The sequence below is a fragment of the Malus domestica genome, chromosome 01 (assembly GCF_042453785.1).
Source record: "Malus domestica chromosome 01, GDT2T_hap1".
NCBI classification, from domain to species: domain Eukaryota; kingdom Viridiplantae; phylum Streptophyta; class Magnoliopsida; order Rosales; family Rosaceae; genus Malus; species Malus domestica.
This window is the reverse complement of record NC_091661.1, coordinates 14,436,130-14,462,709: the sequence shown is the minus strand read 5'-3', so window position 1 is coordinate 14,462,709 and position 26,580 is coordinate 14,436,130. Positions and strand designations below refer to the sequence as shown.

At 37.7% G+C, this 26,580-nt stretch overlaps 2 protein-coding genes and 1 pseudogene across 2 annotated transcripts; all 3 read left to right on the top strand.

Annotated features, from left to right (window-relative positions):
• Positions 1-7,494: 7,494 nt before the first annotated feature.
• LOC114826076 (uncharacterized) lies at positions 7,495-9,221 on the top strand. Its single transcript, XM_070823876.1, has 4 exons — positions 7,495-7,700; positions 8,180-8,388; positions 8,500-8,628; positions 8,716-9,221. The coding sequence occupies exons 1-4, from the start codon at positions 7,495-7,497 to the stop codon at positions 9,219-9,221; spliced, it is 1,050 nt and encodes a 349-aa protein (XP_070679977.1).
• A 10,492-nt stretch (positions 9,222-19,713) lies between these two features.
• LOC139197135 (uncharacterized) lies at positions 19,714-20,937 on the top strand. The gene is made up of 3 exons (XM_070823847.1): positions 19,714-19,791; positions 19,951-20,259; positions 20,521-20,937. Exons 1-3 carry the CDS (start codon positions 19,714-19,716, stop codon positions 20,935-20,937), a joined length of 804 nt encoding a protein of 267 aa, XP_070679948.1.
• Positions 20,938-23,239: 2,302 nt separating this feature from the next.
• LOC103406112 (probable mannitol dehydrogenase) lies at positions 23,240-25,134 on the top strand (annotated as a pseudogene).
• Positions 25,135-26,580: the final 1,446 nt, after the last annotated feature.

The window sequence follows — 26,580 nt, the reverse complement described above, 5'->3', positions numbered from 1 at the left end:
AATCTTCACCATGCGATCTGGATAATCTTTTGATATAGAAACCTTCTCCAACTCTTCAGCGGGTTGTGCTTGTTGGGTAAAATAGTCATCTCGATGATTGTCGGGTTGACTGTTGCCACCGTGAAGATCCAAGTTGGCTTCGTCCAGGCTGGTTTTTATGACTTGGTCATGTATAGAAAAGGTTTCCTTGGGCACAGGCAGGTGTTGTTACTTGACCGAAATGTTGTAACATGACCGTGCACTAAGTTGATCTTCTCTGATGTAACCATTGCCATAGGGGGTTGGAAATTTCATCAACAACATATGTGTGGATACCATGGCCTTAAGATCATTGATGCCTGTGCGTCCAAATATGACATTGTAGCTGTTGGGCAATTAACAACCAGGAAGTTAGTGGTAATTGTAGCTGTGTAAGGGCCTGTACCAATGGTGAAAAGTAAGTGTATGCTCTCTATAGGTTGCACGATATCACTGGAGAATCTTATCAGAGGAGAAATCAAGCGATCGAGCAAGTGTTCTGATACACTAAGTGCCTTGAAAGCTTCAGCAAACATGATATTGACCGAAGCCCCTGTGTCTACCTGGATTTGTCGTACTTCAAAGTTGGCTATGTGAGCCTCCACGATCAGTGGGTCGTTGTGAGGGTAGATGATACCACTTTCTTCCTCAGGGTAGAAACATATTGGATCCCGGTTAGGCTTTTGATACTTGCCTCCTCTGATGTCTTCCACATGAAACACTTAATGGCCAGGCCTTAAAGCTCGTTCGCTGTTTTTCATGGCCCTATTGGAAGATTCAAATATGGGTGTGCCGCCACTGATGGAATATATCACATTCACTTAGTGTTGGTTATGGTTATCTCTTGAATGGTGAATGAGGAATTGATCAATTTTTCCTTCACGTGCCAAAGCTTTAATATGATCACGAAGGGTGATACACTTCTCGCCGTCATGGCCGTTATGTTCGTGGTAGTAGCAAAATGTGCCCGTGTTCTTTCGTGGGCTTGTAACTCGACTGCCTCAGCATTGGCTTCGGTATCAGGTGTGTTATGTTGGGGTAAATGGCCACGTATGTGGCATTTAAAGGTGTGTATGTCTTATACCTTAGGGTAGGGTCTGTCCTGACATATGCTTGGCCCACTGTGTTGACTGTCTAGGGGCAAGCATTATCGTGGCGATACCCTTGGTTATCGCGATAGTTTCCTTTACCCCTTTTACTAAAATAGGACTGGTGAGGATGGAAATCTTTCCTTTTGCCCTGAGATTGATATGTCTGTTGACTTGGTAAAGTATTAAGTAAGGCAGGAGGAGGCACCGCTGTTGTTTGGAAGGTCGAAGTCTTCTCATTTGGTTGGATTTGGCTTCCACTCCCTACTTGCTGATAAGGGGTGGCTGTGGGGGGTTTCCCTTGATATGTTCTTGCCTCAGCGGAGGCATGGTTGTAAGCTTGTGCCATCCCCTTAGAGTAAGTCTTCCAAGTGTAGGCATTAATCATGTACTTGAAAAAATAATCACATAGGCCTACCGTGAAAGCTTTGAGGGCAGTCTTATCATCTGCCCCAGCACAACGGGAATACTTATGGCTGAAGCGGCCAGCATACATACGTAATGACTCGTCTGGCTTCTGGCGAATAGTGTACAAGTCATCCCCAGAGTGCAAACAATGGGTCTGGAAAACGAGTTGAGAAACAAACAGTTTCCTTAATTCCTCAAATGAGTTTACCATTTCAGGTGGAAGACAATAATACCAGTTTAGAGCTCCGCCAGAGAGGGTAGAGGGGAAGAGAAGACATCGCTCTTCGTCGGTGTGCATCTGGTATGCCATGGTGGACTCAAAGAGGTTAAAATGTTTAATCGGGTCCTTCTTTCTAGTATAGAGTTGCAAGCTAAGCTTTTGCTTTGTCTTTGCTTGGAGGGGGTGTCGAGGATTCTCCTTGTAAGAGGGCCAGGCCTAGGTTGGTTCCAATCAGGTATCTCAACTTGTCGTTCGGCGGCCTTCAACTTGTTTACTTCCTTAAGGAGCTGTAGGATAAGAGGGTCTTGAGTAGAGTCATGTACCACTGGAGCTTTCTTTCGTAAATCTCCATCTCCTCTTGGAAGTAGGAAGGTTTAATCAAGAGCATGTGATTTTTCCCTGGACTCGCCGTACTGACTTCCAAGGTATGTCTGTCGGAACATCTCTGAGTCCTCTATACCTTCGTGTTTCTCTAGGACTTGTTGCCTCTTCCCCAAATTGGTAGCCGGCCTAGGACATATGATGGGACTGAGTCTTTTAGAGACCCTTGGGTCATTGATCTTTGAGCTTACATGGATGGGATTGTCTCGACATTGCTTTAGGAAGTCTCGACAGTCGCGAAAGACGGCTTTTGATCCTTCCACTCCTTCTGTAAGGAGGTGCATTCCTCCACTCCTCCTGCTTCGGGTTGAAGCAGCTGGGTTGAGAGATGTCTCATGTTGGTCGCCATTTCGATGAGTAGCTCGCTTCTCAACAGGAATACTCATGTCGAGGGCAAATGACCCTCCGTGTTGGGGGGCACCCAGTTAATGGTTGACTTCCACAGGGGTGATGAGCTCGTGTGCTTTAATATATCTAGCCTCATGGAGCATCTCGAAGACTTTCTCATACTGTTCTTGGAGGAGCTCATTCTTCATCGCTATCTTGTTGTTCTGAGCCTCTAGCTCATCGACTTTAGCCTGAAGAGCAAACTTCTTTTGTTCATTCTTTCGTTGCTTCGCACCAGGTGTAAGAGGGGTGTCATTCTGTGTGCTGTGGCTTCCTTCGCTCCCCATGTTAGAAAGGGATGCCTGGTCAAAAGAGAGTGTACAAATGGTGAAAACCAACTTAACAAAGCTGAAGAGAGTGGGAATAAGTGTTGTTTCCACAGACGGCGCCAAATGTTGATGCACAAAATCAGGAAGGACTTTGGTACAACAGAAAGTGTTAAGTTGTGACCTTCGCTAGATTGCTCCGGTCACCAGTGTGGATAAGTATGTAAATAGATAAAGACAGGGAAGCAAACACAAGATGTATGTGGTTCACCCAGATTGGCTACGTCTACGGAGTAGAGGAGTTCTCATTAATTATGAAGGGTTTACACAAGTACATAGGTTCAAGCTTTCCTTTAGTGAGTACAAGTGAATGATTTAGTACAAATGACATTAGGAAAATATTGTGAGAGAATGATCTCTATTTATAGAAGAGGGTTTCTAGTTTCATTCTGACATTGGCACGTGTCGTGCTATGATTGGCTTATGATGTCGACACGTGTCGCGTTATGATTGGCCTCTGATGTTGACATGTGTCGCGTTGTGATTGGCCTCCTGGTTGGAGGGATACTCTTGTGGGTCCTTGACGGTATAATGTTGACCGGTGCATAGTAGTTTCGGGGTTGGTCAAGTATGGTACAAACAAATTGTAAATAAAAATTAAACATAAGAGGAGAAAATAAAAATACTAGAAGCAAGAAAAACTTACTGTGAAGAAGAAGGAATTAATGAAGTTGGAAGAACAAATAAGAAAGATGCGAGAGAGAAAGAACGAAACATGGGGGAGAGTTTATAAATTGGAAGAAGAAATAAGAAAGACGCGAGAGAGGAAGAAGAAAACATAGGGAGGGTATATAAAGGCCACCAATATGTCGCCTACAAGCAAAACTATGTTTCAAACTATTTAAAAAAAATTTAAAATCTATGTAGGCTACAATCGACAGAGGCTTTGAAAATATTAAAAAACTTTCATTAGTGTCGAGTAGAAACGACACCAGTCTTCTTTTAACTGAAGCTAACTTTATGTCGGTTACAAGTGACACGATTTTGTTTTATGCGACACCACTATTTTAAAAAATATTAAAACCTATGGCGGTCCTAAGCGATATTAACAGTTTATGTCAGTTATAAGCGAGATAGATAGTTTATGTCGCTTATAACCGACATTAATTCCAACAGCATGTTAAGTAGGTGTCGGAAATATCTTATCTGCCACTATGTTATATAAAACTGACACCAACCCCTGACACAATAAGGCCCTATTGTAGTAGTGAATTGTTACAGGCGTATACGTGTGACAAGAGGCTAGTATTGATATAAAAGAGGTCCCTGCTTATGAGAAAACATGTATTCTATACAGAAAACTAGCCTATTACTAATAAAAACATAAGGTTCTCAATGAGTAGAAGCTCTTCTTTTGAGGAAATATTAGGGTTTTCTTAGGGTTTGGTGGCATTCCTTTCTTGGATTTCTTTCTTATTCTATCATATTTATGTGTTGTTGATTCTTGTACGCGTGGGTAGATGTTATGTTAGGGTCTTGAGTTTTCTCAATCAGCATGGGACCTTTCCTTATGGGTTTGCGTTCTCTTGAGGGTTTTTCTACTCGACTATAATTAAATTCGTGGGGCTACTTTTTTGTCGTGGGTTTAAGGGTTCCTGGGTTATAGAGGTTGTAGGGATTATGTTAGAATTTGGATATTTAGGGAAGAATGATGCAAAAGAAATAACAAAACATAAGGAATTTTCAATATTGCAGTCTGCAAAACATTTTTGACTGATGATTTCATTCAACATTCCTTTCTTCATTTTCTTACATTCTTATCTCAAGCACTACAAATGGTACATGTCCTTGACAATGGACAACTGGATGCATGAATCTCAGCCATTCACATGTTATAATCCTAGCCCTACAACCATTCTTAGCAACTAGGATCCTATATGCTTTCATTCTTGCATAAACTAGCTGTTATGTTTAAAACATAAAACTAGCCGTTGGACTCTTAAGTCCTTTAAGTCCGGACTTTGAACCTTCAATGTTGCAAGCAACTTATATTCCAACACTCCCCCTTAAGATGCTTCTAGCCTTGACACCAAGTAGATCTCTGAGATATATGAATCTCTCTTTAGGCAATGGTTTGGTGAAGATATTAACCACTTGATCTTCAATTTTGCAATAGAGGAGTTGAATCACATTCAGCTGCAAAGTGTCCTTGATGATATGATACTTTCTTTTGATGTGCCTGGTTCTATGATGGAACACAGGGTTTTTTGTCATTGCAATTGCTAACATGTTGTCACACATCAATGGGATAACTTCCAATTGAACTTTACCAAAGTATTTCAGCACAAATCTGAGCAAAATGGCCTAAGAAGTTGCTTTTGTTGTAGCTACATATTCAACTTTTGCATTTGACAGTGCAAATGTTTGTTGCTTGACAGAGGTCCATGAGAATGCATTTGATCCAAAGGAAAAAGCATGCCCTGAGGTGCTCTTTGAATCATCTTCATTGCCTCCTCAATCACTGTGACATAATCCAATTAGGATTGAAGATTGTCCTTTCTAATAATAGATGTCATAGTCAATTGTGCCCTGGATATATCTTAGAGCCCTCTTTGCAGTTCCTAGATGAGTTTTTATTGGGCAATATATGAACCTAGAGAGTAGGCTTGCAATATACATGATGTTTGCTCTTGTAGCTGCCAAATAGAGTAGGATGTCCACAATGCTTATGTACAAACTTTGATCCACATCCTCAGTTTTATCATCTTGGTTTAACTTTGCATTTGCCACCAATGGAGTGCACACTAATTTACAATCTTTTAGTCCAAACTTCATTTGGTGAATGAAGATCCCACTGTCATTTTGCACAACTCATACACTAAGGAAATAATGCAACAACCCCAAATCATACATTGCATAATGTTTCCTGCGAACACTATATCATCAACATACACATACACAATGAGGATATCAAAGTTTCCTTGTTTTTTGGTATACAAGGTAGCTTGAATAGAGCTTCTTTAGAACACATTTTTGGTGAAGTAAGAATCTATTTCACCATACCATGCCCTAGGTGCTTGTTTTAGCCGATATAAAGCCTTCTTCAACCTATACACCATATCCTCTGTATTTCTGATTTGGAAACCTTATGGTTGTTCAACATAGACCTTTTCTTCCAACACTCCATTGAGAAATGCTGATTTTACTACAATTTCCAATTCTTTTTGTGCTGCCAAAGCTATTAAAGTTCTAATAGTGTCCAACCTTACCACTTGGGCAAAGGTTTCATTAAAATCGATTCCAGGTTGTTGTGAATACCATTTGGCAACAAATCTTACCTTGTTCTTCTGCACAGTAACATCCAAGTTAAGTTTGCTCTTATACACCCACTTAACACCAATGCCAAGCTTGTCATTGGCCTATTTACAAGTTCCCAAGTTGAAATCATTTCAATCACTGCAAGCTCCTCCTCCATTGCTTTCTACCATACTAAATCATCTTTGGCTTCTCCAAAATTGTTTGGTTCCACAACATAGAAATTGTAGGAAACATATATCTCATTCAAACTCCTCATTTTTATAGGAGTTGAACTTGGAGTAGATTTGGGTGAGCCTTCCATTTGAGAGCCAATTTGTTTGATACATATAAGTGGCTAAAAGATCTACAAATGGAATAATATTTTTCATATCACCTTTAGATAGTGACAAAGAGAAAGAATAGTCCAATTATAATGTTCATACAGTGAAGATACGTTAATCGTGAGTACGAGAATAAGTAGGTTCGCCTATAGGAAAAACACAAACATATAATCCATGGGTTATTGTATTGGGGATTAAAATTTGAAAAAAAAAAGGAAATAATAATTTAAGCCCAAACTTTCCAAAGTAAACTATCACTGGTAGAGGCAGTAACAAGGCTACGGTGGGCTCTAGCATAGGAATAGTTTTAGTTGTTTAAGGTTAAAATACTTATAATTTAGAATATTTTATTATTTTTAATTGTTATAGCTCACCCAATAAGTAAAAGTTCTGAAAAATAAGACTACTTTAAAAAAAGTAAGAGTTAACAAATATTAAATAAATTATTTACTTTAATCAATATCAAAATTTATTATTATTATATTTGAAATTGTTCACACACACTGACACACACCACACGTCCCAATAATCTTTTTATTTGATTAGTTTCTAGGGTAGGGAGTAGTCTGATTAGTTTAGGTTTCCTACGAGGAGTAGTCATGATTCATCTGGTTTTAAAAAGTAAATTTAATATTTTATTATTTTAGGTTTCCTAGGAGAAGAGTAGTCATCTGGTTTTAAAGAGTAGATTTAATATTTTATTATTTTGGGTTTCCTAAGAGTAGTTTATTTTATTTTTTTTTCGACTTTTGGGGTACAACAGTGACCCTTTTTTTATTTTTGAGAAAGCCTTCTTCGTCCCGTCTTGTTTGTCTGCAATGCAGAAACCAAGCATACAATACAAGTGAGAAAGTTATTGATTTTTCTTATCAATAGGTAAGTTTTTGACCACTTTATTCTTATGTCTTGATGATTTTATTTGTTTATTGCTTTAATTTTAAGAGTTTGTACTTTAAAAATTCAATTTCAAGTTTAATATATTTTTTCTGATAGTCTAATAAATTTCTTAGAAATATGATTTATTGTATAAACTTGCATTATTGTTGTTCAATTTGTTAGGTTAACGTTCAATGAAGAGGTTAAGAACTATGGATTCATTCTTTAAAAAAAGAGATGATGGTGATAAATTAGAGAGTGATATACCCTCTGCATATAATGATAATGCACCAATATCAACTGAGCAGCCTCATGATTCTCACCAGACATCTAATATAATTGAACCTCAAGAAACAGTTGTTGATGATGCTGCTTTGGAATTGGAACGAGACCCGGGGAAACGGATTCAAATACATGAGTATCCTATTAATCAATAGGATGAAGTTCGACGTGCTTATATCAAAGCTGGTCCTTACCGACCGAAACTTCTTGAGTATCCTAGGTCTCGGTTTGGATCACAATATCGTCGATTTCAGTATTCTTGGTTTTCACAATTTCCATGGTTAGAATATTCTCCAACAACAGATAGAGTATATTGCTTCCTATGGTTTCTTTTTGGGACTGGTCCAGCAAGTCGTCCGGCACTAATTGTTGATGGGTTTAACAATTGGAAAAGAGTTAACGACGAAAAAATTGTATATTTCTTACTCATATTGGAGGTCCATCTTCATTACATAATACTTGTGTTTTGCGTGTAGAGGAATTGATGAATCCATCTCAGCATGTTGACAAGGTTATTAATCAACAATCAAAAGAAGAAATTTTGAAGAATCGGTTGCGACTCAAGGCTACAATTGAGTGTGTTCGATGACTTACATTTCAAGCATGTCCTTTTAGAGGACATGATGAATCAATGGGTTCGAAAAATTGTGGGAATTTTATTGAATTGGTAAAGCATACAACCATGTTTAATGATAAGGTGGCTGCAGTTGTTTTAGAAAATGCAAACAAAAATGCCAAATATTCCTCGCCCATGATCCAAAAGGAGGTTTTGAACATTCTCGCCAACATAGTACGAAGAAAAATTCATGAAGAAGTTAGGGATGGTGTTTTTTGTATTCTTGTTGATGAAGCACATGATATTGCTCACAGAGAGCAAATGGCTATTATTTTAAGATTTGTTGATAATGATGGTTTTCTATGAGAACGGTTTTTAGATATTATGTGGGTTGAAGACACTACTGCATCAACACTTCACAGAGAGATAAAAAAAGTCCTTGCTTTCCATGAGTTGCCTATAAATAAGTTACAAGGTCAAGGCTATGATGGTGCGAGTAATATACGAGGTCAGTGGAATGGGCTACAATCTTTATTTATTAAAGAGTGTTCATTTGCTTATTATGTGCATTGTTTTGCTCATCAACTGTAATTAGCATTAGTTGCAACATCAAAAGAAGTAGCTGTTATCTTGTTATTCTTTTCAGCATTAGGTTCAATTGTAAATGTTATTACTACTTCTTCAAAGTGTCATACTCAGCTGCAAGTTGCACACACAGTGAACATTGAAGAGTTGGTGGGTGCTGGTGAACTTGAGAAAGGAAGAGGAGCTAATCAAATCGCTACTATATATCGACCTGGAGCTACTCATTGGGGTTCTCATTATGATTCAGTGTGTGACTTGATACATATGTACGACGCGTCTTGTACAGTACTTGAGAACATAAAGAATGATATATCTGCTATAAACTCTTTGTGTGGGGAAGCTATTGGTGCTTATAATGCAATCAGATTTTTTGAATTTACTTTCAACTTGCATCTATTGCAAGAGATCATGGAAATCATTGATATCCTTTGTCGCGAACTGCAAAATAAGTCACAAGACATTCTAAATGCTATGAACCTAGTCACTACTACAAAAGATGTCCTTCAGAAGTTGTGATTGGATGGTTGGGCTACCTTTATTGATAAAGTGAATTTATTCTGCAAGAAACAGGATGTTGATATGCCCAATATAAATGCTCAATACAAAGTAGGAATTGGTCGTTCTTGTCAGCAAAAAGATCTTATTACATTTGAGCATCATTATCACATTGATATCTTCAATAGATTTTCAGCTGGCAGAGCTAAATAGCAGGTTTAGTGAGGGGGCAATAGAACTTCTTATTCTTAGTTCAGCTTTAGAACCAAGAGAAGCTTTTAAGGCGTTCAACATTGATCACATTTGCAAGCTTGTAGAGAAATTTTATCCTCTAGATTTCACTCTAAAAAGAGCTACATACGTTAAGGTGTGAGTTGAAAATCTATGAATCAGACGTACCGCATCATCCTGTGTTTCAAAAAATGTCTACTACTTCGGAATTATGTCAGGGATTAGTTGAAACAAAGAGGCCCGAAAGGTACTATTTGATTGATAGGTTAATTCGACTTGTATTGACTTTTCTCGTTTCTACAGCAACTACTGAACGAGATTTTTCAGTAATGCATCTTATTAAAACAAGACTTTGCAACAAGATGGAGAGTGAATTTCTAGCAGATTCAATGGTTGTGTACATTGAAAAAGAGCTTCCCGAGAAGATTGTTTCAAAAGAAATAACAAAGGATTTCAATTCCATTAAGGATCGAAGAGCACAACTTGAATAGGTACCTTTTCTTTTATTTGTTAAGTTGTTATGACAAGATTGATGATGTATGTTTCTTTCTACTATAAGTTGCAACTTCAAATGTTTTCTTTGTTAAATCTAGTTGAAACTTGCTTTATTCATAGTTAAATTTCCTACTTTAAATTATTGCTTTCAGGCTTGTTATTGTGTAACTTTATGTAAGTAACAAAAAAATTTATCCATTTGATCTCCTAGTAATAATTTTAGTTTAGCCCACCCACCAAATAATTCCTGGCTCCGCTATTGCAAACTATTCAACATTGGTATGGTTTCCTTAGAAATTTTTGTGATAACCGAACCGAATGAAATCATTATATTGTTGTTGACCCTAAAAACTACCAAGCCTACATGACGCGCATGCCAAGTAATTAGTAAGCTAACTACGTCCTTCGGTTGTTTGAGGGGCATGCCAACTCGTCAGCGGAGCTCAGTCGAGGAGTAAAATATGTCGATGTTGCGTTGGGTGCGCAGCTGACTTCTAAATTGTGTGACCACGGCCAAGGAAGGAACACTCTCGGCCTTTAAGTCCCAGAGCCTGAAGACAAGGCTGCTAGTTCTGCGAAGTTCAATATCAAATTCGGCTTCCAATGTGTCGAATGTAGTAACTTGTAACACCTCACTTCGCCGAGAAGGCTAATGAGATGACCTCTGCCAATAAGGATTCAAAAATCCTTCTCGATCGAGACTTGGATAGGTAACCAGTCGGCCTCGATGCAGTGCTGTTTATCCAAATTGAAGGTACTCCACGGTCGGCTGATTCAACGGCAACAGTGCTATTTATCCAAATTGAAGATGTTCGTCGGTTGCCTTCACAGTGCTGTTTATCCAAATTGAAGATGTGTTGGCGAAAAAGAAAATAAAAAATCTCAAGATGTTTGAGAGGTTTCGCATAGAGCGAGGGTTTGCGTTGAGTTGGAGATCCTTTTCCGTTGTCATTGCATCTATATTAATAGTGACTGTATGCTTGCTTGGACGGCCTGGTCCTCGAGTAGAATTTGACTTCAATCCCAAATAGACAAGTGAGAACCTATCCTTTAGCAAATAACAGAAAAATAGATAACCTGACTTTGCTTCAGTATTATCACCATTATCTAAAAAACCTATTTTTCCTTTCTTATCTTTTGGATGCATTCCACGTGGTCATTTCCCTATATCATGATAGGCTAAAACCTATCACCTACTTACATATTTGACAAATTTGTTTGACCAAATAGGAAAATAAAATAATATTCTTTCATAATCCCTTCAATGCCCATCTGATCATGCCATCCCATTCTTCAAGACTTATCTGATCACGCCAAGTGCTGATCTCTGCATGTTTTGTCAGCAAACCCCAATTAATTCTAACTATGTTATTGCTTTTAAATTGGAGATAATTTGAAACTCATTTATCCCGTATTAGAAAATGTCAAAATACTTCACCATTAAAAGATAACATCATGATTAAAACCACAATATATCATTCAATAATAATTATCTTAACTACTCTGTCATCGAATGATTGAGAGCTATGTTCATTAACGGCCTCGATCGCTTGGGCCGATGGTGTAAAATTGGGTCCAAACATTGCCCCCCAGTTTCCTTGAGCTTCGGCTCGTGAACCGAATGGTTAAGGAAATTAATTGTTCGTAACCAATAAAAACCTGTCGCAGCTCTCGACTGCTAAGGTCGAGAAAAATTTGGAGAGTCGAGAAAAAATAGGGGCTGAGACAAACCACTCCTGGCAGCTCGGCTTGTCATCCATCAAAGATGTTGCAATCACTTTTCTGAAACAATGACACTCGGCTAAGTTTGGCCTGTCATTCAACCATCCATTACTGTCATTCGGCTACTATTATCATCGGCCGAATAATTAATAGGGCTAAGAAAAACCTGATTCTTGGTAGCTGGGCCTTCCATAAATCATGAATGCTCTGATCACTTCTCGGTAATGGCATCCTGAAGAGCTATATATATATATAACCCCATGACCGACTGGTGTACATATCTATGGCATCTTGATGTGACAAGACATACACATATATATGTATATTAATCCCATGAAAATTTCAAACAAATGCCCACAAATGGCTTTGTTAAAACCAAGGCTTGAAATGATGTTGTCAGCCATACATGTCTTTATCACACTCCTTTCTGACTTGATGACTAAAGCTATGGTCGAAGAAACATGTGGTCGAGGACAGCTATGGCCAAAGACAGGAACTGCTGACTTAGTAATCAGGACTAGTTGAAAAATTAGGAAGCCGAGTCATCAGCCGACAGAGGATTTTATCCTTAGCTGTTGCATCTCGACCAACTCGTCGACTTTGGTCCAATCTCAATTTTTATCTTGGCTTGGCATGATAATCAAACTTCGACCGAGCTCGGTATGGCCAAAATGTTGGTAAAGAAGAATGGCCAAGGATAGGTAGGTGTAGAGCATGCTGCAAATATTCTTTTTAGCTGTTGAGGTTACCCAATTTTATCAGTCATTCGTGTTGTGGATTTCGACTGAAATAGTCTACCAAAGACTTTAATTTTTTAAACTGAGCACACCATCTTTTGGATTGCCGCACCACCTTGTTGCCCCTTTTATTTTCTTATACATCGGCCTGAAAAGCCGAATGGTTACAATGTTTTATTCCGAGTCGAGATCATTTAATACCAATATAGCTAATCAAACTGTGCACTGGGCCGAAAAAATGATCTCCAAATATTTTTGACTTGGTGAAATATTTTTTATTAGCTGTCAAATGTGTTGAACAATTGTCATGCCCCCCAGGCATAATAATTTCGTCAATTTCGACTTTTAACTCAAACAACTGAGCCAAATGGGATATCTCTATATCGGCTTTATCACCAATAATCATATCAATTAGTGTGGTTTTTTCAGCTAGGCCCATGTCTCGGCCTTGTTCTTCATTGGAGCACTTTTCTGAAGAATCATTTTCTAAGTTGATTTGTGGCTTAGAGACTTGAACTTTTGCTTCTAGGCCTACCATAATTTTTGTCTCGACCGAAAAAACAAGTGGCATAGGTTCTTCTTCGGCCATCTCGACAATCTTTTTAGGCCAAATGTTAGTTGTGGCCGGAGCGAAAAATTGCCCCCCGGCCCTAGCATTTTTTCAAGAATTCTACAGTACTCCTCAAGAAGTTTTGTTTGCTTCTCGACACTTTCCTTTAATAGGCACCAAATCTCATCCTGATTGATTGTGATCTTGATATATCATGTGAACTTCGTAGTTTTAGCACTTAGTCCCACTGGACATGCCAAAATGTTGACCCTAAAAACTACCAAGCCTGCGTGGCGCACAGGCCGAGTAATTAGTAAGCTAATTACGTCATTCGGTTGTTTGCGGGGTGTGCCAACTCGTTGCCCGAGCTTGACCGAGGAGTAAAATATGTTGATGTTGTGTTGGGTGCGCTGCTGACTTCTAAATCGTTCGACTGCGACCGAGGAAGGAACACTCTCGGCCTTCGGGTCCTAGAGCCTGAAGACAAGGTTGCTAGTTCTGCGAAGTTCAATATTAAATTCAGCTTTCAATGTGCCGAATGTAGTAACTTGTAACACCTCACTTCACCGAGAAGGCTAATGAGATGATCTCTACCAATAAGGATTCGAAAATCCTTCTTGACCGAGACTTGGATAGGTAACTAGTCGACCTCAATGCAGTGATGTTTATCCAAACTGAAGGTGCTCCACGATCGGCTGATTTTACGGCAACAGTGCTGTTTATCAAAATTGAAGATGTTTGCCGGTTGCCTTTACAGTGCTGTTTATCCAAACTAAAGATGTGTTGGCGAAAAAGAAAATAAAAAATCTCAAGATGTTTGAGAGGTTTCGCGTAGAGCGAGGGTTTGCACAAGGCAGTTTGTGTGTTGAGTTGGAGATCCTTTTCCGTTGTCATTGCATCTGTATTTATAGTTACTGTATGCTTGCTTGGCACGACCTGATCCTCGAGTAGAATTTGACTTCAATCCCAACTAGACAAGCGAGAGCCTATCCTTTAGCAAATAACAGAAAAATAGATAACCTGACTTTGCTTCAGTATTATCGCCATTATCCAAAAAACCTATTTTTCCTTTCTTATCTTTTGGATGCATTCCACATGGTCATTTCCCTATATCATGATAGGCTAAAACCTATCACCTACTTACTTATCTGACAAATTTGTTTGACCAAATGGGAAAATAAAAGAATATTCTTTCATTATCCCTTCAAGGCCCATCTGATCATGCCATCCCATTCTTCAAGACTTATCTGATCACGCCAAGTGTTGATCTCTGCATGTTCTGTCAACAAACCCCAATTAATTGGAACTATGTTATTGCTTCTAAATTGGAGATAATTTGAAACTCATTTAACCCGTATTAGAAAATGTCAAAATACTTCACCATTAAAAGATAACATCATGATTAAAACCACAATATATCCTTCAATAATTATTATCTTAACTACTCTGTCATCCAACGATTGAGAGCTATGTTCATCATCGGCCTCGATAGCTTGGGCCGACGGTGTAAAATCGGGTCCAAACAATTGTATAGACCTGACAATTTCTTACACGACTCGTAACACAACACAAAAAATAATGGTTTTCCGGTCAACACAATAACTAATCGGGTTATTATCGGGTCACACGATAATAACACGTTAATAATGGGTCCTTAACAGGTTTACATGAGAGTGACATGCAAGTAACCTGTTTCGACACGATAAGAAAAAAGTTATTTTGATGATTTTAACTTTTTAAACTACTAAAAAAACTTACTATAAAATACAATAGATATAATGACTACGTATATATTGTTTATTAATTATTATTCTATATAAATTTTAAAATTTAAGTTTTATTTATTTATTTATTTTATAGTATATTATAGGCAAAGATTGAGATTAAAAATCATACAACACATTAAAAATAAAAATATCAAGTAATTTAAAAATACCAAACACATTAAAAAATTATAATAATTAATTTATATGAGTGAAAAAATATGAAAAAAACATGCAAATTCTCGTAGTTGCATCATCTATGCTTTGAGGATGGGTATATGATCGTTTGAATTTATAAAACCATACAAACTCTCATGAATAGTATTTTTAAGGGAGTTCAAAATAAGCAAAATTCATAATCATTAATGTATAAGTTTGAAAGATATGAAAGCATAACAAACATTTATAATTGCATCCTCAATGCTTAGACGATGGTTACATGGTTGTTTACATTTTAAAACCCTCCAAATCTCATGAACAATATGTTTTATTTGAGTGCAAAATTAATAATAATTATTGTAGAAGTGTGAAAAGTGTAATCACTCGTAATGAAAAGATTTACAACTTTCATGAAGGGGTTAACTTTGAAATTTAGTATGTATATACTAATTTAGTATTATGTTTTTCATTTTCATTTTTATCGATTTAAAATATATTTTTCTTAATGGATAACGGGTCGGGTCATATTACCTGATAATATTAATGGGTTGATTTTGGGTCGGTCATATTACCCGTACTTTAATAGGTATTACATGACATGACCCATTAAGCTATTGGGTATAACACAAATACGAGAAACACGACACGAATGCCAAGTCTAATATTGTAGTTGGTTTGATCATGGGTTTGGAATGAAATAATCGATCCAATTTGGCCGTGCCCCCACTACCCACACTTAGGTAGGATTGATTGATTGATCGCTGGAAGATGGCTTAACATATTCTTGTGACTTTAAGTTCTAAGTAGTTTGATATCTTCAGGTGCTAGGCATTCAGTCCCTTAGGCTTGCGGTTAATATACTTCACTTTCAAGTAAATGGTACGTAGTTGGTCAAGATAGTGTAATAGGTGCATCGAGTAGGGAAAGGGCAATGGGAAGTAGGCCAATAGGGGCAAGTGCCTTCGATTAACACTTTTGGGTTTAAAAAAAGAAATTGTTATTGACACTCCAAAAATCTCATTCTACACTCCAAACTTTCTATATTTGGAAAGAAAAATACACATGTGAGAAGTGTAGAATGAGATTTTTAGAGTGCTAATAACACTTCCCTTTCAAAAAGACCAATAGTAAGTTTTTTTAAAGAAAAATTTACTAAATTAAGGAGAATAGGAGTTTTAAATCTAAGACGCACATAATTACAAATGATCCTTGCATGTGCCTCTGCTTAACAAGTGATCTAATTACTAGTAGACCGTGAGGCCCACACTTCACCAAACTCTCCACTTCTCTCTTATCACGTGTCACTCTCCCCCATACTCTTGGAACTCTCTCGACTTCTCTCTCCCTTCACTCTCTCAGACTCCCTTAGCTCTCTGTCTTTCCTTCCCTCAAACTCTCTACCTCTCCCGTCTCTTTGTGCTACATCGAGGTGGTCCAGCGGCAATCACTGAGCCTCGAAGACGCACCCATCAAACCACTTCCATCCTCCTTGCTTCTCTCAAACACTCTATCTCTTTTCTTGATACTGTGCTCACTGCATAGATGCAGCAATGGTAGCCACCATCGCTACACTTCCCAGTGAGATTTCACAATTTTCTGACCAATGATTTGAGGATAGAAACCACGCGGGGATGCTTTCCTAAGTTTTTCGACGAGATTCTGAGGTTTTAGATGCCATTTCCTACCAACTCCGGCCATGACTCCATTCCCTATTGGTATATTTCAAACCCTTACTTCACGAGCTTCATTTTGACTTTTATTTCATTGAAAATGGTTAAGTTTTAAGCTCGAACGAAGCTCTGGAATCGCTGCCCAGATTCCGGCTGATTCGGTGACCTGTAACTAGGTTGACCCAGCCTGATTCCAAAGTTTCTAAGAAACCCTCCTAGGCTTTTTCAAAATTTCTAAGAAACCCTCCTAGGCTAATTTTGATGCCCCAAGTTTTCTTTTGGCTTCCATTTAGTGAAATTCCAAAGTTTTAATGTAGTTGACCGCCTCGACGGCTTGGTTGACTTTTTAAGGTTGATCATTGACTTTTCATTGACTTTTTACGAAAAATTTGCTAGGGGACCCTTTTTGGCGTATTTCGACGCCTTGATTCCAACTCCGCACTCTGTTCTCTCAAATTTAATCATTTTAGTTGAGTTTGGCTTAGGTGTGATTACTATCGGAGACTTTGGCTTTCCTAGCTCAAACGGTTGCAACTTTCACAAGTATCTGTGAGTGGGTCTTTTCTTTTATATAGTATGTATATATTTGTTTAGTTTCCATATATACATCTAATAACGAAGTTCCTACGTGATTGCCATAATTAAATTAACATTTATAAGAAATGTCATAATGATGATAATTAGAAAATCATTATAATCCTACGGGATGCACCGGTATGTGTACTATTTTGGGATGCCTTAATCATATTTATGGTTATGAATAGTATTATGTCGACGGGAATTATCGATTTACCACTGCGTGATTTTATTCATATTATTTGTTCATCATGTGCTACACTGGTGTTAGTACTCGCCTGGGCCAGGACCAGGTTTCAAGTGTATGTTCACACCGCACCGTATGCTCACTTTGGATCCATTGTAGGTGCCAGTCCTATTCTAGATTGTTATAGGTAATTAGGACTCGTATGTGATGCGCATAGCACCAGTTTTCACGTGATTGTAGTACTAAAGCGTAAATCATTTATTACATCTAATCCTGTTCATGTCAGAATATCTCTGCATGTACTCATGTGTTCGCATATGTCGATGCGCACTTGATACGATATGTTTGTTTATGCAAGATTATGTGATTATTAGACGTTAGATGTTTTATTTACGAAATATTGTACGTATTGAATTGTTGAGGTATTGCAGGCTATGATAAGTATTTTTGTACTATATGTAGTATGTTATATTGGAAACTATTCTTGTTTTACGGTAAAGAGTTATTATGTTTTTGAAAAGGTTTTTACAAAGCCTTATTTTTAGGCCCACTCACCCTTGTTTTTCACCCCTCCAGGTTTAGTAGCTGAGCTTTTGTGACGATGAGGAATTCTTGGTAATTCTTAGTATGGATGATTACCTTTGATGGTATAATTCTTATCCTACCCTTATTGTACTTTACTTATGCTCTGACATCACATGTGAAATTGTTTCATTCCCTCTCATATGCGCACTCTTGCATTTAGACACTTTTAGGTTTAAATTTATTCACATTTTCCACCTCACTACACTTTATGGCTTCAGCACCTTCCGGGTGTTAGCCAGCACAACTCGATTCGGAGTCCAGATGGACATTCCGGGTCGGGGTGTGTCAGAAGGGATATTCTTCTTTACTTTCAAATCTTGAGGAATAATGATTTCACAAACAATTTAATCTCCCAACCCCTTAGTGTAAATATATTTTTTTTATAAAAAAACATTGAATAATTACCTATAAGTGGTTAATTATCTTGGTATTTAGGGTCTTTCTCTTCAACGCACTTCGTCTCATGTTCAAACTGTTCTCTCTTCCCTTAGTGTAGATTAGTGTAAAATATCTTGGTATTTAGCAGAGTGATAATGTTAGTGGGTTAGCGGAGGAGAATCGGTGGGTGTGAGATGGAACCTGCACTAAGTACATAAGCATGATTGCTTTTTGCAATTGTAGAAAAGTGATATGTGGAGAAAGACTTACATAGAACATGTTCATCGTCATGTGACATCCCCCATCCTGTAATATATTTTTCAGTGCAGGTTTTTCTCTACATGACAATATATTATTAAATTTGAACGACATGACATTGAATCCGTTTCATATATAAATTGTTCTCCAACATATAGGGTGTGGCGTGATTTGTTAAATGGTCTTCACTCTCCACCAAGAAAAAAAAATGCTAAGTAGCCACTTGTAGTGGTAATCATTGGTTCACTTTTTGATATTTCCTTGAGGGAATAGAATAATTTACCTAGAAATTATTTGGTAAAGATCCAAATTAATAAGAACACCTAAAAGCAGCAAATTAAGGGCAAATGGAGTATGTATGATGCTGCCACCAAGAGTTCCACATTCCTTAACATACTATTGTGGAAGTATAGGCTATTTGCATGATGACTTTATTATTATTATTATTCTTTTAATATAGAAGGTCTCACTGTCCATCGATAATGGATTGATTCTCTTTTTATGTATTTTCGGTATCACATAAGGTTTCAGCGTATTTTTACTTCTCAAGTCAAACGATATGTTAAAGCATAGTGGATGAACCCATACAATTTCGTGGAACTCAAACTCATACTGAGAATTTAAAAAATTTACTCTCTTTTTACTATACCAACCCCTTAGACCATTTCCAACCGTTGGGCTAAAAGCCAAATTTTTTAGCTCATAAAATTTAGCTTTTAGCTCAGAAACAGCTTTTTCTGCTCCAATCCTTTTGATCTAAAATTTTAGCTCGGAATTATTAAAGAATGAACTTAGACTATTATTTATTAAATTAATTTTTTTTTTAAAATATGTAAACTATCGTAAATTAATTTTATGAACATTTTAATCTAAAAATATTTAAATTCCGATAAATATTGAAAAATCACTAAATTTTCCACAAATCAAGCCTCAAACTTTCACCAATCTTTCAACCCTGGGTTAACTTTCAATTCACCAACCGTTCAACACCAAACTTTCAACTTTCACCAACCGTTCAACTTTCATCAATCATCCTTTATATAAACATATCTCGATATTAGTTGATCACACAATATTCTCTATATTCAATCATCCTCTATATTAACCATCCTCAATATTCACCAATTTTTCAAATTTCAAAGAGTTTTTGTTTCCTAAAAATTCTCAATATCTCATCAATGGGTGATAGAAGAAGGCGTAACATGGCAATGCAGATGGCACAATACCAAGCAAGGATTGAGATTGAGGATGCAGAATTGTTCAACGCCAAAGATGAACTTGTAAACTCATTTATGCAATCTAAGCACCATGGCGAATCTAGCCATTGTGGTTATGTCACGGGGCGTTCATATGTGCAGCGTGATAGAGAAAAGTATCATGATCAAATGATGAAAGATTATTTCATTGAGCGTTTGAGATTTCGTACTCATTATTTTTAGAGGCGGTTTCGGATGAGGAGAGAGCTTTTTGAAAGCATCTTGAACGCATTTGTCAATCATGACCACTACTTTGCAAGGAAGATAGATGTCACAGGCCGACAAGGTCTATCACCTCATCAGAAGCTCATATCTGCTTTTTGCATGCTAGCTAATAAGTGCTCTACAGACTCAACTGACGAGTATTGCCGACTTGTGAAGAGTACTGCTATTGAGAACCTGAAGCACTTCTGTAAGGCAGTTGAAGCCATATATGAAGCCACATACCTCCGTAGGCCAAATCGTGAAGACTTAAAGAGGCTTCTAAGCAAGGCAGACAAAAGAGGCTTCCCTGGCATGATAGGAAGTCTCGATTGTATACATTAGGAGTGGAAGAATTGTCCTACTGCTTGGGTTGGCCAATTCAAGAGTTGTCATAACAAGCCAACCACCGTGCTCGAGACTGTGGCGTCTTACGACACATAGATTTGGCATACTTTCTTTGGCGCTCATGGATCAAACAACGATATCAACGTTCTTTGGTCTTGTCCTCCGTTTGATGATGTTGTTAATGGATGGGCACCATAATTTCAGTACAAGGTAAATGGTAATAGGTATAAGCTAGGTTACTACCTAACTGATGGTATTTATCCTAGTTGGTCTACCTTTGTCAAAAAAATTTCTCATCCCGATAGTGCAAAGAAGAAATTATTTTCGCAGAGGCAAGAGTCTTACAGGAAGGATGTGGAAAGAGTGTTCGGGATCCTACAAGCTCGATCAGCCATTGTTAGAAGGCTTGCACGATTTTGGCAGATCGAAGACCTCCATTTAATCATGATGACGTGCATAATTTTGCATAACATGATTGTGGAAGATGAGTACATCGAAATTGAAGAAGATTCAGACGGAGATGTGGATGATGACCAACCAACACATGCGAGATCTATTGCAAGAGATATTGAATATCTCGCTCCAACCACATATGAGACCCGACAGGATAGGTCACCTTGAGTGAGTATATGAGACGTTTAAATAGAATTCAAGCTCCTCAATGTCATGACACACCCCGCAAGGATTTGGTTGAGCATGTATGGCACCGAGAAAGTGAACGTTGCTGATGTTGGTTAAGCATTTATGTAATAATTTTAAGTGTACTATGTTGTTAGTTTCTAGTAATAAATTTAAGTGTCTTCTTGTGCAAAGTATTTTATCTACTACGTTGGATAAATTATTGAATGGAGGTTGAATTATTGAAGGCATCAATTCTACATCAAAGTGTGGAATAATAAGTACAATAATTATTGAAGGCATCTAGATTAATAGAATCAATAATTAATAAACCACATAAACTTAATACAACTGATAATTCATAAACCACATAATTAATAAACTACATAAACTTAATACAAACGATAATTAGTAAACTTAATTAATAAAGCATATAATTCATACACTACATAAACTTAATAATCATATCCACCATCTTCACTTGGTGATGGACTTCGTACAGGACTTGGGATATAAGGTTCAGAGGATTTATCATCTTGAAACATACTCATTGAGGCAGACTTTCGCAAAATTTCCTTTTGCTTACCACGTAAGAACTTCATCCTCTCTGGAGTGTATTTGCTGAGGTCCTCCATCATCAAATTAATTTCAAACCTATCTTGCTCCCTATCCAAGATTTCCTTCATTTGCAAACGCATTCGGGCCGTTTCTTCTTGGTGAGCGCTATAGGTTTCGTTCAATTTTGCAATTCCGATAGCAAAGTGTCCACTCATCGGATCTTGGGACTTCCCTTTTCTCTTTGCTTCCTTTACTTATCTCTTCCTGGAGGCCTTGTAAAAGAATGAGATGGGGTCATTTCATCGACACCTTCATCTCTGGCATTTGTTTATGCGGCTTCACATTGAAATAATATTCCCCATTGTTGGTCCGCATCGGTTCCCCACCTCGAACAATCCTTGAGGACGTCCCAAGCATGTTGCAACTTAAAAACTTGATTTTTTGGGGTTATTCTTATCTTGTACATTTCCATTGCTTTGTCACCCTATGCAAAAAGTACATAAAAATAATTAGTTGCAAAATAATATTATGTACATGACAAATAAAATATCAAGAACAAAACTCGCAATTTATGTGGCGCTCCTTCCACTAGCCATGCCAACCATAACTCTCTCCAAGCTTCCCTTCCATAAAGTGCATGCTTTGTTGATAGTCTTCCACCGATCATAAACACCACCACCGTCCTGCTGCCGCAATTGCAATTTTCTTGAAACTTTGCAATGATTTTATCCCACAAAACCTTCTTATTTTGATTTGTGCCAACTGCACCATCTTCGCTAATAGAAACCCATGCCAAGCATAAAGCAACATCTTCCTCATAGGTCCAATTATGACCTCTAATATGCTCTATTGCCATGTTGAACAATTTGGAATTGGAAAGAAATGGTAGAAAGATAAATTGGAAGAATTGTAGGAGAAAATTGAGTTTTGTGTGGATGTTTGAACAAATACATAGGTATTTATAGAATTTTTGGGAGAATTTTGAGTTAAATAATTTTTTTTAAAATTATTTTAGCAGTTGGATTTAAATTTGGGCCGTTAGATTTTTTATTTATTTTTACCGTTAGATTTGATTATATTCGATCTCAGCCATTGGATTCAACAATATATAAGTATAAAAACAAAACAAAAATTTGAATCTAGGCCGTTGGATTAACCAACGGCCTGTAGATTGTGGCCGTTGGATGGAAGTAGCCGTTGGAGGCGCTACGAAACGTGGCTGACAGGCCCACATGGGCAGGGCCCTCGCTATTTGAGGCGTTGCGCGTTGCGCGAGTTGGGCGATTGGGTGAGCTGCGTTTAGTGCACAAACGCCCCTTTTCACTCGGTTCGGTGGAGCCCACACCAATTTCTAGGCTAAAATTTGGGCGGAATCTGGCCTTGGTTTAGCATTTAGCATTTAGCCCAAATTTTCCCCTTGGGTTGGGTTGGGTTTGGGGAGAAATTTTGGGGGGTATGTGACCTTAATATATAACAAAATGATTCCTTTTTTGGATAGTAATAGAACAAAATGAGTAAGGATCAAGCAAACATTAAAGGAAGATCGGTATAGGGCAAGCCATTATGCAATTTTGCAATGGGATGACGTCAGTAAACCATTAGGAGAGTTCAGAGGAGAAATGGAATATTTAGAAGACCCCGCTTTTCACTTTTGATTTCGCTCACCCAATACGTCATCCCAGCCACACTCCATATACATATAAATAGCACCCGACCACTCCCAAACTTCTCTCTCTCAGTCGTTCTACTAGCCAAAGCTCTCGTACTAATTAATCAAGCGAAAATGGTGATGTCTAAAGAACAAGAACACCCCAAGAAAGCCTTTGGTTGGGCTGCCAGGGATTCATCTGGCGTTTTCTTTCCATTCTCAAGAAGGTCAGTGTTAATACATACTTCATCATCAAGTTCTTGTTTACTCACTCTTTTTATATGTTCTCTGAAAATTGCGTTCTTTTGGTTGCAGGGAAACGGGCGACAAAGATGTAATATTCAGAGTGTTATACTGTGGGATATGTCATTCGGACCTTCACATGGCCAATAACGAATGGGGAATTTCTACCTATCCATTGGTCCCGGGTACATACTAAACTTTCATTTTAAATGCTACAAGTATTGATGCCAAATAGTACATTGTAGAATGAACACATATGTAAGTATCTGAATTTGGATTTGGTATCCAAAACTAATGGAATGTGAACTGGACAATGCAGACATGAAATTGTTGGTGTATAGTGACGGAGGTAGGGAGCAAAGTACAAAAATTCAATGTCGGAGACAAGGTAGGTGTTGGATGCATGGTGGGATCATGTACATCTTGTGAAAATTGTTCCAAGCATCATGAAAATTACTGCCCCAAAGTGATACTCACTTATGGTGCCAAGTACTACGACGGAACCACCACATATGGAGGTTACTCTGACATCATGGTGGCCAATGAGCACTTTGTAGTCCGTATACCAGACAACCTTCCCCTTGATGGAGTGGCTCCTCTCCCATGCGCTGGGATTACAACTTACAGCCCTTTGAGATATTTCGGACTTGACAAACCCGGTATCCATGTGGGTGTGGTGGGTTTAGGCAGTCTAGGCCATGTGGCTGTTAGGTTTGCTAAGGCTATGGGGGTTAAGGTTAATGTCATCAGTACCTCCCCTAATAAGAAGGATGAAGCGATTGAACATCTCTGTGCTGATTCGTTTTTGGTCAGCCGTGATGAAGATCAGTTAAACAAGTTTGTTTAGTAATTCAAGTTGATTTGAAGTGTGTAGGAGTGACTGACCCTTTTTTTTTTCTTTTGTGTGTGTGTGTGTGTGTGTGTGGATTTTTTAGGCTGAAATGGGCACATTGGATGGTATCATTGACACGGTTTCTGCAGTCCACCCTCTATTGCCCTTGATTGGTTTGTTGAAGTCTCACGGAAAGCTAGTGATGGTTGGAGCACCAGAGAAGCCTCTTGAGCTTCCAGTTATTCCGTTGCTCTCGGGTAAGCATGCATATAAAATAATGCAATGACATGTTACTTTTTGGGAGCAGCCTCTCCATAAATGGGGGTAAGGCTAGCCGACATTCACCTCTCCCAGACCCTGCGTAAAGCGGGAGCCTTGTGCACTGGGTACGACGACATGTTACTTTTTGTTTCCTCTGTACGACGATATATTTCTACCGAGGGATGGAGGATTTGTAGTATGAAGTGTTTACTTTTTAAACTGTATAATGTCTTCGGCGGCTACTTCTTTACAAGAGTACATTTTGCAATTGCAGGAAGGAAGATAGTAGCTGGGAGTGGCATTGGGGGCATGAAGGAGACGCAAGCGATGATTGATTTTGCAGCAAAGAATAACATAACAGCTGATATTGAGGTTATCCCAATGGATTATGTGAACATTGCCATGGAGCGCCTTCTTAAAGCAGATGTCAGATATCGATTTGTCATTGATATTGGAAACACATTGAAGTCTACCTTGTAGATTTTGCATTGATGCATGGTTGAACTGATGCTCCTTGGGAGATCGAATGGAAATTGAGTTTGCATTCAAGCTGTCTCATTTTTCGGGGGTTTTTTTCCCCTTTCTTTTCTGAAGAATCAACTGTGTTCTTTTTTTTATTTTTTTTATTTTTTTTGTTTTATGTCGCATTATGAGCGGAATGTAATGGTGCAATTTGAATTAATAAATAAAAAAGATTATGATCTTCATAAACGGTCAGTCACCATGAAGCAGAATGGAGCTCATGTTGGTAACTATTAAAGCGATCTCACTAAGATTGTTCAAGAACTAGATCAACCAAGTCCTAGACGTACTCCTAGCAACATAAAGGATCCAGATGATATCTGAACCACACAAATCTCATATTGCTGGAATCTATATTACACATATCAAGCTTTGTTTTTGTTTTCCAAACACTTATAGGTTTTTGGGGCTTGCGTATTCAAAGTGTAAATAAATTGAGACTCGTTATTATAATTTACATATGCAGTGTCCTAAACATCTGACTTAAAGCTTTTGGAACTTTAACGAAAAGCACCCGGTACTGTTCACTTTAACGAAAAACCACATTTTTACACTAAAAAGTCAATCCTGGTACTATTCACTTTACTCTTTATTTTGTCCTTATTATTAAAACTCAAAGTTTTCAAGCCTTTTTCATTAGTTTTCCTTTTATTGTAAGCTGAATATCTATTTATCCCTTCCCCTAGTTGACAAAGCTAATTTGCCAAACTCAGGTAAAAAAACATTGCTAAACTTAACATCAATTGGGAATCAATAGATGGGTGTTGGAACTTGAATTTTGATGGATCTGTTAAACATTCTAGTCTCACAGCTGCCGGATTTGTTATCCATGTTTCCAACAGTGTTGTTAAAATTGCAGGAGCTATTCCTATAGGTTTTTCTTCAGTTCTTAAACCTGAGCCTATGTGATTAAAGTTTGGTCTTATGTGCACTAAACGGCTTCGATTAAATAATATTTTTGCTGAAAGATATTCTAGACTTTTTATTGTATGATTAAAGGCTCGCATCAATCTGTGGAGAATTTTTTCTATAATGATACATGTTTGATCCCTTCTCAGAGAATTCAATGTTCAAGGAGTTCAACATATTTACCGAGAATCAAATTTTGATGCGGATGCTCTAGCTATCCATGAACATACTATTCCGAATATTTTCATATGTTCATCCATATAATGTAGAAATTACTAGAAAATGTGCCCGCACGTTGTTGCGGGACTTGAATGCATCACATTGAACTCCATAAATATGATACATTTTACCTGAATAATTCAATACAATTATGAATGAAGTGAGGGATAGATGAGTAAATGGGTTGGTAAGATATGTAGCTTTATTTTTATATACATGCAACTGAGCTGGTTTAGAAAGACAGTGTACGATGAATAGGATGAAAAAAAAAAAGTTTTGGTTTCCTAATAAAAAGAAGTAACATGTAGTTAACACAAATCTTTCCCCTGTAGTCAAGGTGAGAAAATATATATCTTGTAGGTTAGGCACATGTTTGAACAATTGACAAAAAACATAAAAACTGTTTTGTTCTTAGTTTAGCATCTAAGTTTTCAACGACAAACGTGCAAAGCTA